The sequence below is a fragment of the Caenorhabditis remanei genome, chromosome I, assembly GCF_010183535.1.
Source record: "Caenorhabditis remanei strain PX506 chromosome I, whole genome shotgun sequence".
Classification (NCBI taxonomy): Eukaryota; Metazoa; Nematoda; class Chromadorea; order Rhabditida; family Rhabditidae; genus Caenorhabditis; species Caenorhabditis remanei.
The window spans coordinates 7,804,788-7,822,040 of NC_071328.1; the positions used below are offsets into that span (position 1 = coordinate 7,804,788).

At 36.4% G+C, this 17,253-nt stretch overlaps 7 protein-coding genes across 7 annotated transcripts; 4 read left to right on the forward strand and 3 right to left on the reverse strand.

The window, feature by feature from the left end:
• Positions 1 to 43: 43 nt before the first annotated feature.
• Positions 44 to 1,403, reverse strand: GCK72_001519 (uncharacterized protein; the record flags this gene model as incomplete). Its single annotated transcript, XM_053723009.1, has 5 exons — positions 44 to 295; positions 345 to 775; positions 886 to 1,084; positions 1,134 to 1,323; positions 1,366 to 1,403. 5 exons carry the CDS (start codon positions 1,401 to 1,403, stop codon positions 44 to 46), a joined length of 1,110 nt encoding a protein of 369 aa, XP_053591654.1.
• A 2,382-nt stretch (positions 1,404 to 3,785) lies between these two features.
• On the forward strand, positions 3,786 to 4,202 carry GCK72_001520 (uncharacterized protein; the record flags this gene model as incomplete). The annotated part of the gene is made up of 3 exons (XM_003097621.1): positions 3,786 to 3,932; positions 3,979 to 4,071; positions 4,119 to 4,202. The coding sequence occupies 3 exons, from the start codon at positions 3,786 to 3,788 to the stop codon at positions 4,200 to 4,202; spliced, it is 324 nt and encodes a 107-aa protein (XP_003097669.1).
• Positions 4,203 to 5,781: 1,579 nt separating this feature from the next.
• Positions 5,782 to 7,524, forward strand: GCK72_001521 (uncharacterized protein; the record flags this gene model as incomplete). The annotated part of the gene is made up of 4 exons (XM_003097622.2): positions 5,782 to 5,853; positions 6,288 to 6,810; positions 6,964 to 7,148; positions 7,435 to 7,524. The coding sequence occupies 4 exons, from the start codon at positions 5,782 to 5,784 to the stop codon at positions 7,522 to 7,524; spliced, it is 870 nt and encodes a 289-aa protein (XP_003097670.2).
• Positions 7,525 to 9,330: 1,806 nt separating this feature from the next.
• Positions 9,331 to 10,704, forward strand: GCK72_001522 (uncharacterized protein; the record flags this gene model as incomplete). The annotated part of the gene is made up of 5 exons (XM_003097674.2): positions 9,331 to 9,414; positions 9,463 to 9,564; positions 9,839 to 10,015; positions 10,059 to 10,380; positions 10,514 to 10,704. 5 exons carry the CDS (start codon positions 9,331 to 9,333, stop codon positions 10,702 to 10,704), a joined length of 876 nt encoding a protein of 291 aa, XP_003097722.2.
• A 350-nt stretch (positions 10,705 to 11,054) lies between these two features.
• Positions 11,055 to 12,288, reverse strand: GCK72_001523 (uncharacterized protein; the record flags this gene model as incomplete). The annotated part of the gene is made up of 2 exons (XM_003097662.2): positions 11,055 to 11,383; positions 11,481 to 12,288. 2 exons carry the CDS (start codon positions 12,286 to 12,288, stop codon positions 11,055 to 11,057), a joined length of 1,137 nt encoding a protein of 378 aa, XP_003097710.2.
• A 1,184-nt stretch (positions 12,289 to 13,472) lies between these two features.
• On the reverse strand, positions 13,473 to 15,965 carry GCK72_001524 (uncharacterized protein; the record flags this gene model as incomplete). Its single annotated transcript, XM_003097692.2, has 4 exons — positions 13,473 to 13,687; positions 13,804 to 14,454; positions 14,545 to 15,339; positions 15,920 to 15,965. 4 exons carry the CDS (start codon positions 15,963 to 15,965, stop codon positions 13,473 to 13,475), a joined length of 1,707 nt encoding a protein of 568 aa, XP_003097740.2.
• Positions 15,966 to 16,213: 248 nt separating this feature from the next.
• On the forward strand, positions 16,214 to 17,151 carry GCK72_001525 (uncharacterized protein; the record flags this gene model as incomplete). Its single annotated transcript, XM_003097685.2, has 2 exons — positions 16,214 to 17,000; positions 17,090 to 17,151. 2 exons carry the CDS (start codon positions 16,214 to 16,216, stop codon positions 17,149 to 17,151), a joined length of 849 nt encoding a protein of 282 aa, XP_003097733.2.
• Positions 17,152 to 17,253: the final 102 nt, after the last annotated feature.

Genomic DNA, 17,253 nt, shown 5'->3' on the forward strand with positions numbered 1-17,253 from the left:
TTCTGTTCTCAATTTATTCCTCCAACACAAAAAGAATAATAATTCATTCAATAGTTGCGTCAATAGTTGCTCCTTTTTTCGATGAACCCAGCTCTCGTGGTATAACACCAGAGAATTCTTTCTTCATTGCTTTCTGCAAATTAGTAATCTCCAGAAGAACTTCAGGCGCATTCTTGAATTTTGTCAGACGGATTTTGACATAGTCAATTGCCACATAGAGAGCATACAGACAGAAGATTCGATTCTGGAATGCACCGCCACGTTGACTTCGTAATTGGGTGATCAGCTCGGGAATCTGTAAAGTGTGAAATGAGTTTGTCCCCTACTAAACTTGTTATTTTTACATCTACAGTATTATTCCGAAACATCAGTTCAACAACATAATCTACCATTACAAAGCTCATCGATCGATTGATTCCTTCTGCTGAATGAATGAGACATTTGCTCTTCGTTACTTTTTCAGCTGGATCCAGTGCTTGAATTCCCTTCAAAATAACTTTTGGACTTGGTGCTACATGTCCTTTCGGCCAATGAGAATAATGAAGGATAGTCGTATATCTGGCATTCGAGCATCCTGCAGGCAACACCTCAATTGTGTAGTTTGTAGCCTGATACTTTCCAGACGGAGGTGTCAGTTTCCAACAATGCACAAAGAATTGTCCGTGATTGAAAAATTTGCCTTGTTCAGTTGGGAAATACACTGGAAGTTGTTCGTCCGGCGAGAAAATTGCAAAGATGACGTCGATTTCTTGGTAGAATACCATCCTCCAGAAATCTAAAAAAAATTCTTAAAAGATGAAGAGTTATTTGATTCATTATACATGCCTTCATAGTATTTTTCCATCGGATGTTGGGCTACAACCCATTTTCGATCACACGGTTGACATGTTATATTCGTGGCATTAACGTAGTTGTTATCAGATTCAGCTTCACATTTTAAACGAACTCTCGAATGATCGTACAACGGAAAATCTGGATTTCGATTCTTCTCACGATTTGCTTGAAATGCGTACGTTTTGTGGTTCTCCGGGGGATTTCGTTCGAATGTTGCAGCTTTGAAAAAGCCGAGTAAACCCGATTGTTTCTGAGAATAGAGTCTGAAAATACATGAAATTCTGAAGAAGAGAACTTACCGATTGTGTCTGTACCATCCATCCAATTGTATTCTTCACTGCTCCTCTCGCCTTATCAAACGTTTCATCTTTCATACTAGTATTCTTCGATTCACTACTTCCAGTCGAAGTCGTTTCTTTTTTCTTTCCACTGCTGCCTTCTTCAACTTGATTCATTCTCGAAATCTTGTTCACTGTGTTTTTCTTTTTTCTGGAAAGAATGAACTATTTGTGTCCAGAAACCCCAACTCACTTGTCTTTACTCTCTTTACTTCCGGAAGAGACCGACATTTTGTCAAATTGTACTCACAGTTCAAATAAAAAATGGAAATGATTCAAGATTGACGGAACCTTTAAAAGTTTATTTTACTTTGGAATGAGGGCAGGCAGGACAGAAGCAGTTCATTAAATTTGACGTCTACAGTTTTTGACAACAAAGAAGTTTGACTTCATTAATATTTCCTGTAAATCTTCTCCCCCGACTCCGGGCTGAACGTAGAGCATGTTGGAGTGGAATTGATTAATATTGACATGGAATGTATTTTGACTGCTACCCCTAAAGTACTGATTTTTTTTGCTCATTCGATGAATTTTCTCGAGACAAAATGGCCCATAAAGGCTTTTCCTGTGACGTGACCTCGTTTTTGAAAAATTGAGATTTTTCGAAAATGAAATTTTTTCGAAATTTTTTTTTCATTAATTTTTTCATTATTTTACCGAATTGTTCAGAAAATGGAATTTGCACATAATTGTAGCAAATTTCATGTAATTTTTGACAAAAATATAACACTCATGAAAAAATAATTTTTTGATCCTGAAAAAGGTAAAAATGTGACACCCTCCAAAAAAAAATTTTTTTTTTCGAGGTCCGCAGAGGTGACATACATATCATAAGAAAGTGCAACTTATGTGGATTATTTTTTCATATAGCACTATAGTCGCTTCCAATTGAAAATTGAGGAAAAAATTGCTCTGAAAATTTTCATTTTTCGAAAAAATGTGATGTCGGAAATAAGTTCGAATTTCTAATATTGTCCAAGCTCCTAATCAAATTCAAAAAAAATAACAATTTTCAGATTATGTTCCACCATTTTCAAACAAAGATTCACGTCCGTGTTAACTTCTCTTGTCATAACACTCTTTCAAAGATTGCAATTTTTCTCATGTGAAAAAAGTTCAACAGCTTATAACTCCTCTGAAACTAAAGGAAACAGGCTCAAAAACACAGAGCAACTCAAAAATAATTATTGATTTTTGAAAATCATATTTGGGATGTTTTTAGAAAAAAATTTTTTTTTCGATTTTTGATAAGGGGGGACCACATGAAATTTTTCCAGAAACTTGAAAAATTTTTTTTTTCGAAAACAACCACAATTAACGGTTTTCAGCATCTATTCTTGTTTATAAACTTGTTTTGAGTTGTTTTCGAAAAAAAAAAATTTTCAAGTTTCTGGAAAAATTTCATGTGGTCCCCCCTTATCAAAAATCGAAAAAAAATTTTTTTTCTAAAAACATCCCAAACATGATTTTCAAAAATCAATAATTATTTTTGAGTTGCTCTGTGTTTTTGAGCCTGTTTCCTTTAGTTTCAGGGGAGTTATAAGCTGTTGAACTTTTTTCACATGAGAAAAATTGCAATCTTTGAAAGAGTGTTATGACAAGAGAAGTTAACACGGACGTGAATCTTTGTTTGAAAATGGTGGAACATAATCTGAAAATTGTTATTTTTTTTGAATTTGATTAGGAGCTTGGACAATATTAGAAATTCGAACTTATTTCCGACATATCACATTTTTTCGAAAAATGAAAATTTTCAGAGCAATTTTTTCCTCAATTTTCAATTGGAAGCGACTATAGTGCTATATGAAAAAATAACCCACATAAGTTGCACTTTCTTATGATATGTATGTCACCTCTGCGGACCTCGAAAAAAAAAATTTTTTTTTGGAGGGTGTCACATTTTTACCTTTTTCAGGATCAAAAAATTATTTTTTCAGGAGTGTTATATTTTTGTCAAAAACTACATGAAATTTGCTACAATTATGTGCAAATTCCATTTTCTGAACAATTTGGTAAAATAATGAAAAAAATTAATGAAAAAAAAATTTCGAAAAAATTTCATTTTCGAAAAATCTCAATTTTTCAAAAACGAGGTCACGTCACAGGAAAAGCCTTTATGGGCCATTTTGTCTCAAGAAAATTCATCAAATGAGCAAAAAAAATCAGTACTTTAGGGGTAGCAGTCAAAATACATTCCATGTGAGTTCGAGGTCTTCTGTTGAAATTCTCTTTAAAGATAACCAGACGTTCAACACCACCCACAACTACAAAAATAACACAGGATCCTAGAACTCTCTAACCAAGGTGATCGACCTTTGTGAGTACAGTAATAAACCCCCAAATAGATTCATGGTAATTTCATCGGATTTCAAAAGTGTGGCATGATAGTTCTATTTGCAGGAACGTTTTTGAAAATATTTCTACAGCATCAACTTGTCATGTTGACCTTCCCAGAAGAAGAATGTCATCTACCAACAAAATCGATTTCTACCAGATGGTCAATCCATCTCCATCATATCCTTATTTGAAATCTTTTATTGTTGTATTATTGGATCTGAAGGGCGGAAATCTTTTTTTTAATCTCTTCAAGAAGACAAATCTTTTTTTCAGAAAATGACTCTCCCCAAATCTACGAAAGCCACCCCAAAAATTCCTACTAAAACAGTGACACTCCGCCTGAAAAGTACGACAACTGAAATCATTATCAGAAATAAAGAATATGAAGTTAAGGAAACGGACACTGTTGCAATGTTTCTAAAAGTAAATGTCTGAAATAAGAACAATTTTATACTGTGAAAATTTCCAGAGAATTCACAAAGAATACAGTTTAAAATCAGACCAGTCGCTTTTCATGTACATTGATGGATCATTCTCGCCTGCACTTGACGTCACTTTTGAGGTTTGATTTGAAAGAATTTTCTACCATTTTTCATCAATGTTTTCCAGACACTCGCTAAAAATTATGCTGTTAGAACCACCGGCAAGGACATCATTGAGTTTCTGTGCAATCTCACACCATCTAAAGGATGATCTTTTTGTAATTTTATATCTTTATAAAAGTCAATAAAGTATTTTCTTCGTGAAATCATTTTCTGCGGCTTCTGAGTTGTGTAAAATCTTGATGAGACAGAATTAAATTCAGTCTGTGAAGGTCAGATTTTGGCCTAAAAAAGGAAAAATTACACCGCAAGCTGTCAATGTGACAGACTTCAGTTTTTGTATACATCATGTTTTCAAAATTATATTTAGTTAAAAATTCTCTTCTAGGGTGTCGAAGCAGGAAACACTTGCGCTTTCCTTGACTCTAGAAGTAAATTGTTTCAGATGATCGTTCCGTTCCGTTACAATCATTTCCCCTATGATTTCCAAGAATTAGAAAATTTTTCTAGTTTCCGAGTGGATATTCGTAAAGAAATTTCTCGTTTAGGAAATCCGGCACTTTGAAAATCTTTCCTGATTTTTCTCGTTTTCTTTATATTTTTTGCTTCTCAAGTGTATTCGTTTTTCTTCTTTTTTCCTCCCTCTCAATGCCAACTAATCCGATTCATCCACTAATCCTATGTGTGATATCAAAATCAGATTTAGACAGACACACACATAGATATAAGTGAGCAAAAAAAGAAGAAAAAAGAGAAGTGGCTATTTCTCATATTCTTGCTCTACTATCCTTTTGTCTCGTCGTTATTTCACTCAATTTTGTCTTTCGAAAATGAAAAAAATAAAAAATCAAAGAAGAGTCAGTTATATTTATGAGAAAAATGACTTTTTTGATTGAATTTCGTGAGATTTAGATTGAATTTTTGATAAAAGTGGATTAGATTTTCTTTCCGATAAATCTCATTTATACTCCATTTTCATTTATTTGATGTAATGAATCCAAGGTACTCCTATCATCTTTTTTCACCAGCGTTTGATGCCTGCTGTAAAATTTTCATTGTGAAAGACAAACACGTCCACTGTGGACCAGAAAGAAAGCATTATGACTGATCGGATCGATCAGATCGAACTCAGATTTCAACTAGTTTTGTCATTCATATTCATTTCAATTTGCCTTTTGTCGCTATTTTCGAAAAATATGGGAATTTCCCATTTTCGAGCTGTTTCCCATTTCGAAACTGAGATATTTCTCATTCTCTCTTTTTTCTTTTTTCTCTATTTTTATCTGTTTCTGTCTCACCCATTTCATATACTATTTCACAAACCCTTTGTGCTCTTTGCCCTTGGGACGGACCCACGCCTTTTCGGTGATATGCAAAAGAAGTGGCAAAAAAAGAAGAAAGAGATTTTTACGTTTCTTTTTTTCTGCTAGACTACTACGAGATTATATAGATGAGATTTTGACGACTTTTGAACTTTTTTAGTGTTTAAAAAAGTTATTTTAACTGAGACCACGCCCATTTTTGTAAAAGTTGGAATCCTTGCAAGCTTTATGATTTTTGAAGTTCCTTTGTCTCTATTTTTTTTCTTCCGCTTCGATTCTGAATATATGTGGATCCATGATGAATTTCAATGGATTTACATATCTTTTTGTGAGAGCGTCCATTATTTTTACTTGTGAAGTAGTGCTTTCTTTTATTTTTCAAAAATAAGATAATAGATTCTTACAGAAATGATAATTGCTTCCGTGGAAATAACATGCTTTCATATCTTTTTAGGAATCCTTATGTTTGTTATATATTTGGTAAGTTCTATTTCTATTTTTGTTTGGCCTTCAAACAGACACACAGACAGACTTGCTTTTACTATTGCGATGGTTCGAGTACTTGTAGAAAACTGAAACAAAAATACCTTTTTCTGGGTACTCAGATTTTCTGATAACTTCGTTCGTAGATACCTGCGTCACAAGATTCTATTTTTGTGATAAACATATTCTGAATATAATCAGACGAGTATTCATTTGATATGATAAACAACTACAAATGAAAACCCAGCCTTTAGTTCTTTTTTTCGTGTGTGTCTACGATTTCTGGGTTTGTGTTCTCGGAAATTCTGACGAAATCTCTGTTTCATATCCGAATGAAAATAAAATTTCAAGAAATTTGTGAATCGAGGGAAAAACTACAGTAATCCAAAATGAAAGTTCGAATGAATACAAAACATTTTTTTTTCTTTCAGATTCTCCACCAAATCTATCATCAACTGAAACTTCGTCGTGAACGGAAAGTGCCCAACATCCTCTATCAATTTGAGAAAATTCCCGGTCTCCACACACTCCGATCCCAAACTCACACGTTTTTTTGTGGAGCACAGAATTATCGGCTCTCGAGTTCTCGAAAATCAGCTCAAGCTTATAATCAAGATCGTCACAAAGTCCAACGTCTTCTTCGAAAACTACTGGAGAATCCAACAATCCACGTGCCAGAGACTACTGTAGCCGTATGTATTCCCACGTGGTGCTCAATGACGGGTGCAAGATTTCATGAATTTCAATGTATGCCTCCGGCTCCTTATTGTCCTTGCCCCACGATATTATCAGAATTTCATTACACTTATAAAATGGTCACTGGGCGGGTACAGGCTACATTTTATCATAATCGAAGATGTACTTGTTTGGCAGGAATTTGTATTTATATGAGAATTCCAAATGAGCCATGGTTTTTCGGAGAGCTGCCAGAGGAGATGATTTTTGATTTAATCGGTGAGTTTCCAAGTCATTTGGGAACATGATGATTGTTCACTCGAAAATTACAGTAACCCAAATTCTAGAGAAGTTTATGTTACGTTCGAGTAGAAACCAATCACCATAAGACAAAAAAAAACAAATTTCAAAAACTATCCTTCATTATCTCAGGTCCCGGAGTGAAAAGATTCATCTCACCACGTGGAAGACGTCGTCCGCCACCACTTCTCCAACCTATTCCACCAACTGTTCCTCCTGTTGAAGTATCAACTTCTGATGAAAATTCAGAAGACGAGAATTCAGATGACGTGACGACTCCAGAAGACCCGCCACCGTATGCATCAGTTTTTGGATCAGTCCGTACAGATATCATATCTAGAATTGATGAATTACCACCTCCTAATTATTTTTCTTTATTTGTAAACTCATCAAAATTGTGATTACTGTAGATTACTGTAGGTAAATTCACGTGTTCAGAAAATATCATTTAAGAAATTTTAAAGCTTTCAGAATCGTCTTCATTGTGTTAAATTTAATATGAACTCAGGAAATATTTCACTTCAATGAACCAGTTTTAGATAACAATTGTGACATTCTCAAGCAATGCCATGTCAACATTCAGAAATTCAAATTCAAGTGCAGAGCTCTTTCCTGGAATATTGTGGAAATCAGAAAGAACAGCTGAAAAACAACAACGTCTTCATCAGAATATCAAGTACCGGAACAGAATAACTTGTCGAAACGAACTTGAAGGAAAATAACTATATTTCAAAAAAGAAAAATTTGCACGAACACGAGGCTCACAACTTTCCTGAAAAAAAACAGAAAAATCTGAAGGAATAATTCTTCAGACTTTTAACATTCATGGGTAAAAATCTAATCACAGAGACTAAAAAGTGGATCCTTGAAACTCAGCGCAGTTTCCCTTACTATTAGTCCGCTATTTTCATTCTGCTTCCGAGTCGAATACTATAAAAATCCCGTCTCTCTGACTACTGAAAACCCAACTCATTACTCCCTTTGATCTTTCTCAGAAACTGACTGAACCAAACTGAAATTTCTCTATCTCTCTCCCCTCATCTTACACCTGATTTATCACATTTTTGCCACCAGGTGAAATGGGAAATAAGCCTAATTGGAACAACAACACAGGTCTCCCCTCATGACTTTGTCCCTTTAATAAAATCAAAACCGACAGAGATTATAACCGGATTGTTTACGCTCCCTCGACTCTCACCCCCAACCTATTTCTCTATTCTTTGCCAACTCTTCCATGTTTTTCGATTTTGACTATTTTAATTCTGACCATTTCAACGATATATTTTTTACATTTCTACCATTTCTAGTTATTCCATCCATATTTTTTGCAATAGAAAACGGCGTAAGTTACTTGTTTTTTTTGGGTGAAAAAAGGTGTTTTAAAATATCGACTTTCAGGTTTCCTTCATAATCCAAATCGGGACGCCATCTTCACAAACCAAAGAACCACTAGAGACGAAAACTATAAAATATAGTATCCCGGTTCAAGGTGAGTTCAAAAGTCATTAAGCTCTGCAATCCAATGGAATTCTACGATCGGAGTAGCTTTCCAACCGGTTTGAATAACAACAAGGAAGACTGTTACAGATATAACATCCAACTACTACATCGTCTAAAATGATTTCTATCGAGAATTGGATGAAATCTTCGGAACTAACCGTGGCGGAAACTCGAAGCCAGCGAAATCTGAATTGCTTTATGAATGGAACTGTTATTTTCGTTGGCATCGGATACATTCTTGTCGTTCTTCATTACATTTACACTTTAACTCTTCTACTCTCGCGACGAATTTCAAAAAAATAACTTTTCAATCAAACTTTCAATAAAGATACCTTCCTTCAGCGAATCACCCGTTAGAAAATAAGAAAATTCTGAGAACCTAGGAAAATCGGGGATGACTGAGAAACTCCAATCGCGGAACGAAAATAGGAGAAAACAACTATGGTTAGAAAACGCAGAGAATTTGCATTTATCTGTGCACACTTTCCATGGTGGTCTCAAAATTCCTCGGCAGCTCGATAAATTATTGAACTAAAATGTATCAACTCCCAAATTGAAAGAAATCGGAATAACTAGAGCTGCTTACATTTACGAATTCATTGAATCATAAGATTACGACCTTCTCATCTCATCTGGAAATTTTGAGTTCCGCTCTAATGAAGCTACGGAATATTACCGACATTACCTCGGCCGACCAAATTAAACGCCAGCGATAGTTCCGCATTGATGAATTCGACTTTTATAAAAATTACGACTAGAAAGGAAGCATGAATTATGTGCCGAAATATTATAAAATTCGAATTTTGACTTTTAAAATGTTTCATAAACTTTGAGCTACGACACTCCGAAATTTCGCAGTGCGCTATGTTTATTCGATGTTTTTTCAAACTTCTGAAGTTGTTTTTCTTGAACCGTTTCCACTTCTTTTTCTTGGCTGAAATTGCACAATCAGTTTTATTTTTTGTTATCTTCTCTGAAAAAGTATTTTTGTATTCAGAAATGACGGGTCGTGATCGTCTTCTAGAAATGAAACAGCTATCCGGTATGGAAGAAGGAATACTTCAGCGTAAACCAGATACAGCGGTTGGTTTTTACATCGAAACTGTGATGTTCATGAAAATAATTGTTTAGATTCCGGATAATAGTCTGGAGCAATTTTTGGAAAATGTTGATGCGATACGACATGTTCTGATGACATTAAATATGGATCGAGAGACAATTCGGAAAGAGCAGGTGATTATTTTTTACAACTGGTACAAATAATTAATAATACGGAAGACAAAAAAGTATTTTATGAAAGCAACAAAGAAAACGAAGTATGTATCTAGAAAATAAATTCCTCTCGCTTTTGAATTAAAGCTGACAACATCTTCAGAAATTACAAGCACGTTTTGTAGTTAAAAAAGAATCAGCTGTTTATATACAAACTTTCTGGAGTAAACTCTTCGCGTTGGAAAAATTGAACAGAAACCTTGAATGTATTATTGAAAAATCAATTTTCTTTCAGGAAGACTCATTAGCATCCGGTTGTGCAGATCAACTGAAATGTCGTCGAGTGAATGAGCATGGTGATCAATTCATTCGTCAAGCACGAGTTGTTCGTCAACGTCTTCGTGAAGCAACAGAGGACTTGAAAAACTATCCCGAAAACACTTTCGGGACCGGCAGAGCTAGGCATGAACAGGTAAATTTGCAAACTATTGAGTTCCACAAAACCAATTCTCCAGGTTCGCGCTCTTGTCGCTTCATTCGAAACAATCATGGCAAAGTTCAGTGAAGATCATACCGAATACAAAAATAGAGCCGGACTAAAGGTGGCCGCTTATCTACGAAAACAAAATATCGAAGTCACAGATGATCAAATTGATTATGCTATCGAAAATGGAAGTTTATTCCAATTGACACGAAATATCACGATGAGAACAGAACAGAAGAAGTCTCTTTTTGATGATGTCAAGAACCGGGCAACTGATATTATGATTATTGAAAAACAGATTCAAGAAGTTGCCGAGTTATTCGAGGATTTGCATAGTATGATCCAACATCAAGGTGAGATATCCGTTCATTTTTTCGAAAGTTTTGTTAGAGGAGAATTTGTTGAGTTGTGTTTGATGTTGCATTCAAGCGAACAAAAGTAGTTTGTAATTTCACTAAAAATTTACAATTTTTCACTCTTTTTCAGGCGAGACAATCGATCGAATCGAGACAAGCGTATGCAATGCAACAGAATACGCTGGCAGAGCTGAAAGAAATGTGAAAGAAGCCGTACAGTTGCGTCGAAAAAGCTACAAATGGAAAATTATCATCTGCATTCTTCTTCTTATTCTCGTGTTGTTTGTGCTCGCAATGATTAAAGTACTGTCGCCAATTTAAGTTAAAAAGTATTCTTCCTTTTCCACCACATTTTTCTTTGACATTTCTTCAAAATTCAATTCAATAACCATATCAAATAATCGAAATCTCTGCTTTTCCGGTCTTACTTCCCTCTCTTCACTCATCGATTGTCTCAATTCCCGTAGATTTTCACACCAATGCCCAAATTCCGCTTGGGTCGTTTCCACCTAAAAACAATAACACTCATTTGTCTGAAATTAATTTTTTATGTTTTATCTTATTAATGAATTTACAGTTTTGGTACAAGACGTTCTCGTAAATTTTTATCAAAAATAAAGATATCCAAAAGTGACAAGAGTATTTAATAACAAATGAATAGATATGTATCATTAATTGACCAATTCAGCATCGAACTCGGAGTCGATCTCTGGAGTATCGTCCTTCATCTCATTGATGTCATCGTCGCATGGTAGACGTTCAGTGGGGAATGCATCGGATTCCAATTGATAATCTTTTGAATACTTGACGTCTTCCGCTTTCTTTGAGGATGTGTCGGCTTCGATCTCTTTTTGAACAGTGAGGTCCTTGTGAACTTCCGTCAATTGTTCAGTCTTTTTTAATTTTGATGTCCCGTTGTGGTCAGAAGATTTCGTTGCAAGTGAGACTTCTGAATCGTTGGGTGATGCTGCGGCTACACTCGGAACTTCAACAGACTTTTCTGAAATATATATTTTTGTTATTAATTGGTCTGTTTTCTAATTAAAAGCGCTTTTGATCGGCGAGTGCTTCCACAAAAAGTTGAAATTGAAAATTACCTTTTGGTTCCTCCCATTTATAATTCTTCGCTTCTTGAGTGCATTCCTTGCAGTACTCATTGACATAATTTCCGTCGTTGTCATCGAATTTGAGATGATACATCATTCCATTTTGGCTTCCACAGTAGACAATGACCCGTCTTCCAGCCAATCCACATCTTCTTCCGTAGATTTTATCTTCAATGTAATTCCGTTGTTTTTGTCTATCTCCCAGTGGAAACGGTTCAATCGAGTCCAAGACGTCGTAAAGAACGCGAGTGTCCTCTTTGAGAGTGTTAGTTCCAGGAGACACTGGATACAAACAGATTCCTGCTGTGAACTCATTTCCATTTTCATTATAGTATGTGACTTGGAGTCTTTCAGATATCTTCTGATAAGTGAAGTACGCTCCATCGGGAATCTTGAATTCTGAGACTGGAAGAAATTCTTGACAAGATCTTCCCAATTGGAAATTATTCAATGCCATCGAGACTGCAAGCGTATTATTTGGGAAGCGATCTTTCAATACTTTCATGACTTCTTGGCTCTCCGCATCATCTTCCATCATCGTCAGAATATTTTTTCTGATATGATTCAGGTTTTGAATGCTCACAAGTTCCGCATCTTCCTCAGCTAGAGTCAATCCGAGAATTGGAACTCCACAGTCTTTGTAAGTCTTCCAGTCGACTGCATTTTCAAGAATTTTTGGGTAGAACGGATGACGAGTTACTGGATACCCACGAACAATTTGGCAATGGTGGAAGTGGTCCTCGACTAAACGGACTGGTTCCATTAGGATACTTGTTAATTTGGACACCAAGTTCTGCATCGTTTAGATGATTCTGAAAGAATCGAAGACTTGAAAAACAACAAAAAATCATTGAGTGCTGTGAAAAAGAAAGGAGAGAGAACGAAAACTGAACATATTAAATGAGTGATGTGTGACATATCGAGAAGAGAATCGAGCAGATGCCAACAGAAATAATTGTCCTCGCAGCAGATAGTCTTTGGAAAGAGGGGCTAATCGGCTCTCCTGCCACGTCAGCAAATAGTGGAGAAAGTGAGAAAAAGGTTATGGGAAACAAGGAAAAGAAGGATACGAGAACTCTTCCTAACAGCAAAAATCCGAATTTGTTAAGCTGATGGCCCTAAGATAAAACAGGCATTGATTGAATATCACGAAACGTTGTAATGTTATTCAAATTTTTCAAGAATTATAAGTTTTATGCTGTTGAAAATTTTCTGGAAGAACTAGGAGAACCAGTTTTTGGGATAATGAATTACTATCCCCAAAAAACTGTTAAAAAGTTGACAGTACTGCCATGAATCATAGTCCCCATTTTCTGGTTCAGATGCCGAGATACAAGAAAATGTTGGTCACCTGGAGGTCCCCAACTGTTCGAGAAGACACAGTATATGACTATTTGCGATCGGACTGTGACAATACAGCAGATGTTTTTGACACGTCATTCACGATTTACCGGATCACTCATCTGTGTAATTACTACTTCTGCCGACAAGCTACTGCAGGATTTACCTACCATCTGCTCCTTCTTTATCTCGAAGACGTCGAAGTACCCCATTAATTCGCGACGTAATACCTCTATTGAGAGATTGATCTTAGATTACGGGAGAGTAAGACGTCGGTTCCATCTGCTGCTTAATCTGTTGATTTGTTCGGAAGAGGTTAATTTGAAACGGACATAATGGTAATGCAGAACTTTCTCATAGTTCAGAGGAGTCTCTAGTAAGATTTTGTGACAAAGTCCAAGGTAGAACAAAAACTGGACATATGGATGTTTCAGGACGCGATAATTATTTCTAAATGTTGAAGCAAGTGCTAGAGCTTATTTTACAGTTGCTATTAAGAGAATGATAGGAAAATTCGTTTTTATTGGATTCTGATCAGATTTGGAAAAATTGAAAAAAAAAACAGGAAATTTTGCATACGAAAAAAACATAAGAACAAATTATGTCAAAAGAATGAAAAAGAAGCATGAGATAAAAATTAGATTAAACCATTTCAAAGTCGTCTTCAGAGTCACTTTCGCCGTCGCTGTCTTCTAGATCTTCGAGAAGACTCTCGTGAGAAGATGCTGATGACATTGAGCCAGTTGAGTTCTCGTTGGATTCTAGTGGAGTCTCGTCCGTCTTTTTGTTAACTTCGTCGCTGGTTTGAAAGTGAAGATTGATCTGCTCATCTTGATTGTCACATTGACCAGAACATTCTGAAAATAAGTTTTTGAAGCACGTATGAGGACAAAATAATGCCGAACAAAGCGTACATATGTCGGTACATAAGACATCTGGCCCTCCGGACACGGTATCCTATATTAAAACTCACCACTTTCGGAAACCTCGTCCTCTTCTTCAAAATCTGACACTGATGATTCTGATGTCGAGTTTGTCACTGACTCCGCAACTTCATCGCTTCCAACTAGATTAAGATCTGAAATCTCATCCGAAACCGCAAAGACTGATGAATCCAATCCAATTCGATCTTCATACTCGCATCCAAGTGTCAACTGAGCAATCAGAGCATGCCTCTGATGGACGTTGTATTCTGGGTTTTCATCAAGCCATTTTGCAAGATCAGAAACTTTTGGGAGTTCCGCATTTTCCAATTCCACTCCAGTTGATCTATGACACATACGAAGAACAGTCTCATCCGGTACCAAAGCATTCGAATTCTCATTGACTAACATTTCATTATCGGCGTCGATTTTCCAATCTGGGTTAAGCATGACAAAGAGCAAAAGTCCACTGATTTCTGGTTTCTTCTTCTCAGCAAGAACCTCTTTCGTATTTTTGTGTACCATGGATATCTTTGTGTTTGGGCCCAACTCGTTCAACTTGAGAAGCAATTGAAGAGTGATTCCTGCGGACTCCAGAATTTCAAGGGGTGCCAGTTTCTTTGAGGTCGGTACGAGATCTTTGGAAGGCTTGGGTTGAGAAGATCGGACAGCAACTTCTGAGACAGTAGTCACTGATACTTCTGTAAACAAACGTTCTAATTTGAGAATATCATGTATAATTTTGATAAATCATATCTAATTTTAACGACCAAGTTAACAAAAAAGCTCACCTTTTTTTGGTTCTATCCATTTGTAATCAGTATGGTCAGCCTTGCACTCAGCGCACGGCGTCAGCACGTATTTATTTTTTCTATGATTGAATTCATTATGGCAAACAGTATCATTGGCAGGGTTGAACTTCACGAGTACTCTCTTTCCGGCTTCATTGCAATATCTTCCGTATTGATTGAATTTTGTGTACTGTGGTCTCATCTTTCGATCACATTGTGGGTAGTATTCAGCAGAACATTGAATCCAATTATACAGGAATCCGTTGGTATTCAAAAACTTTGGAGATCCTTGTGGAGCCGGATAGAATGTTATTCCGGCCAAATACTCAATTCCGTTCTCGTTATATAAAGTCCTGTGAAGACTATCAGATAGTTTTTGGTAGGTGTAGTACGCAGTCGGAGATACTGTGAAGCTATCAAATTGTCGAAACTCTTGAGGGCCGTCTCCGACTTGAAAGTTCATTTGAGAAAATGAAACAGCAAGAGTGTTATTCGGGAACGGATTTTCAATTTCTTTCTGAACTTCTGGATATTTGTTAAACCAACTTAACAGTTTCTTTCGGATCATCTCCAAGCTTTCTGCGTTGGCGACGTCGGTTCCTACTGCCGCATAAGTGAGTTTCAGCATCGGTTCCGGATGTTTGGAGAGGGTGAATAATTGTTTGCCCTCCGCAAGATGCATGAAGTGAGGCTCACGTGGCTTTGAGGTTATCGGATAACCTTTATCCATTTCTCTTTTCTTTTCTTCTCTTTGTGCATGGTAGGCAACGTACCGTAACATGTTGGTTTGAGTTGCTGAAATGCGGGAACTGAAATTGAATCAGATTATTATAAACGAAACAAAAGCAATAACGAGAGAAAAGATCAACGTCGTCAAAATGAGTACGGAAAACAAGGCAGATGTGCGAATACATCTTTCATAAAAATAATAGAGTGCTAATATAGGAGAGACGTAGATATCCTAACGCCGAATGTACATCCATGCACAATGAGCGGGAGATACCATCAAGAGGAAAAAGAAGACCACTTATGAGAAATGTTGAAATTAAAATATCCTAATAAAAGGTTATCTTGGCGATCAGATACCGTTTGTTCAGCTACGGCAAAAGAAGAACATCAACTTCGATTTTGACAGTATAGACTCTGAGGAAGAACCTGTGTGATTTCAAAACGGATGGTTGAGGTGAAAAAGGACACTCGACATTACGTCGATGTTCAAACTGTTTACATGCAATTTTGTCGTAGCAAAAGGTATTTGTTGAGAACAGAAGAGAGAATGTGTGCACGTCGTTTTCTTCTGCTGTCAACCCAGCAGGCGGAGACCAGAGGGTCCCTATCTCAGCACGTCATCATCAATTGTGTGTCTGTCTCTCACCATCTTCATCTTCTTCATCCGATGTATTTCCCGACGTAGCAAACATCGACCAACTGTATGACTGGTTGTCAGAAGAGGAGGACATACCTTCATTTTTCTCACCTTATGGCGTTTTTTGGATGGGAAACAATTAAATGATTGTCTCGTTAAATGATGGTTTTGATTAGCGAAATGAGCTTGCAAGATGTCTCTAGATACACGTCATCTTGAGATACTATCTGATTTCTCTCTTTTTCTCTCTCTTTCTCTTTTTGTATTGGTCTCATGAAATTTTAAATATCAACATTTCAGAAAATGAAACCACCAGGGATGTACACAGCGGTCATCAGAAGCTGGGAGACATCAAGACAAGTCGAGAACAATGAGTATCCAATCACAGTGAATCCATTCGTACCTGAAATTCTGAAGAATACAGTCCATCGCAAGCTCATAACATCAGGAAATGAAACTGTTCTATCATTCATCTATGCTCCAGAAGGATCAAAACTAGTGACGGAAACTAGTCTGGAAATGATTCGAGGTGTATGTTTATCCTGGTTCAAAAATGATACCAATATTCAAAAAGAGTTTGGATTGCCGTTACCAAGAAATCTCATCGCAGTTTCAATGTCAGAGAAAAACTTCAGCATTGGCGGATATTGTCAGGAGTTTTCGCCATCCGGACAACTTGAAATCCCTGATAACGACAGTTTCAGTTATCAGAAACTTTCTCAAAATGTCCAGGCCACCTATTACACCGAAGGTGGAGTTCGGTACCTCGCCGGCATCTGCTACTATCCAGTCATCAATGGAAAATACGAAGATCTACTGAATGATCAAGCAGTAATCGTTGAAGCTGACATGAAAGCTGAACCGTATCCGTTACAAAACAGAAAAGTGTCCTCCAACATGATCGACAATAAAAAGTATGGACGGGACTGCAAAACAGCTGGAAAGCGAGTGGTCGTTGAGTGCAGTGGAGAAAACGACACTATCCGAAGACACTGGGAATGGGATATCAATTCAAGAATGTATGTTTCGACGAAGTGTGAAGAATGCCTTATTGATGGATTCACTTACAAATGGATAGATCAGAAAGAAGGTTTGTTTGTTTTTTGATTGACACACATTGGATTATTTTTCATTCGTTCATTTTAGAAGTGATGAATAAATTAAATTGATTCTTTCCAGATGACACCACTTCAACAAACGTTGCAATCGATACTCCCGAATCGAATCTTCTCTCTCATTGAAGAAGATTACATCACCTCAATCTTGTTTTTTTGTTAAAAATTGATATTTTGTGATCTTGACATTATCTATCTTTGGTCAGCTTTTATTCAAATGAAAAATAA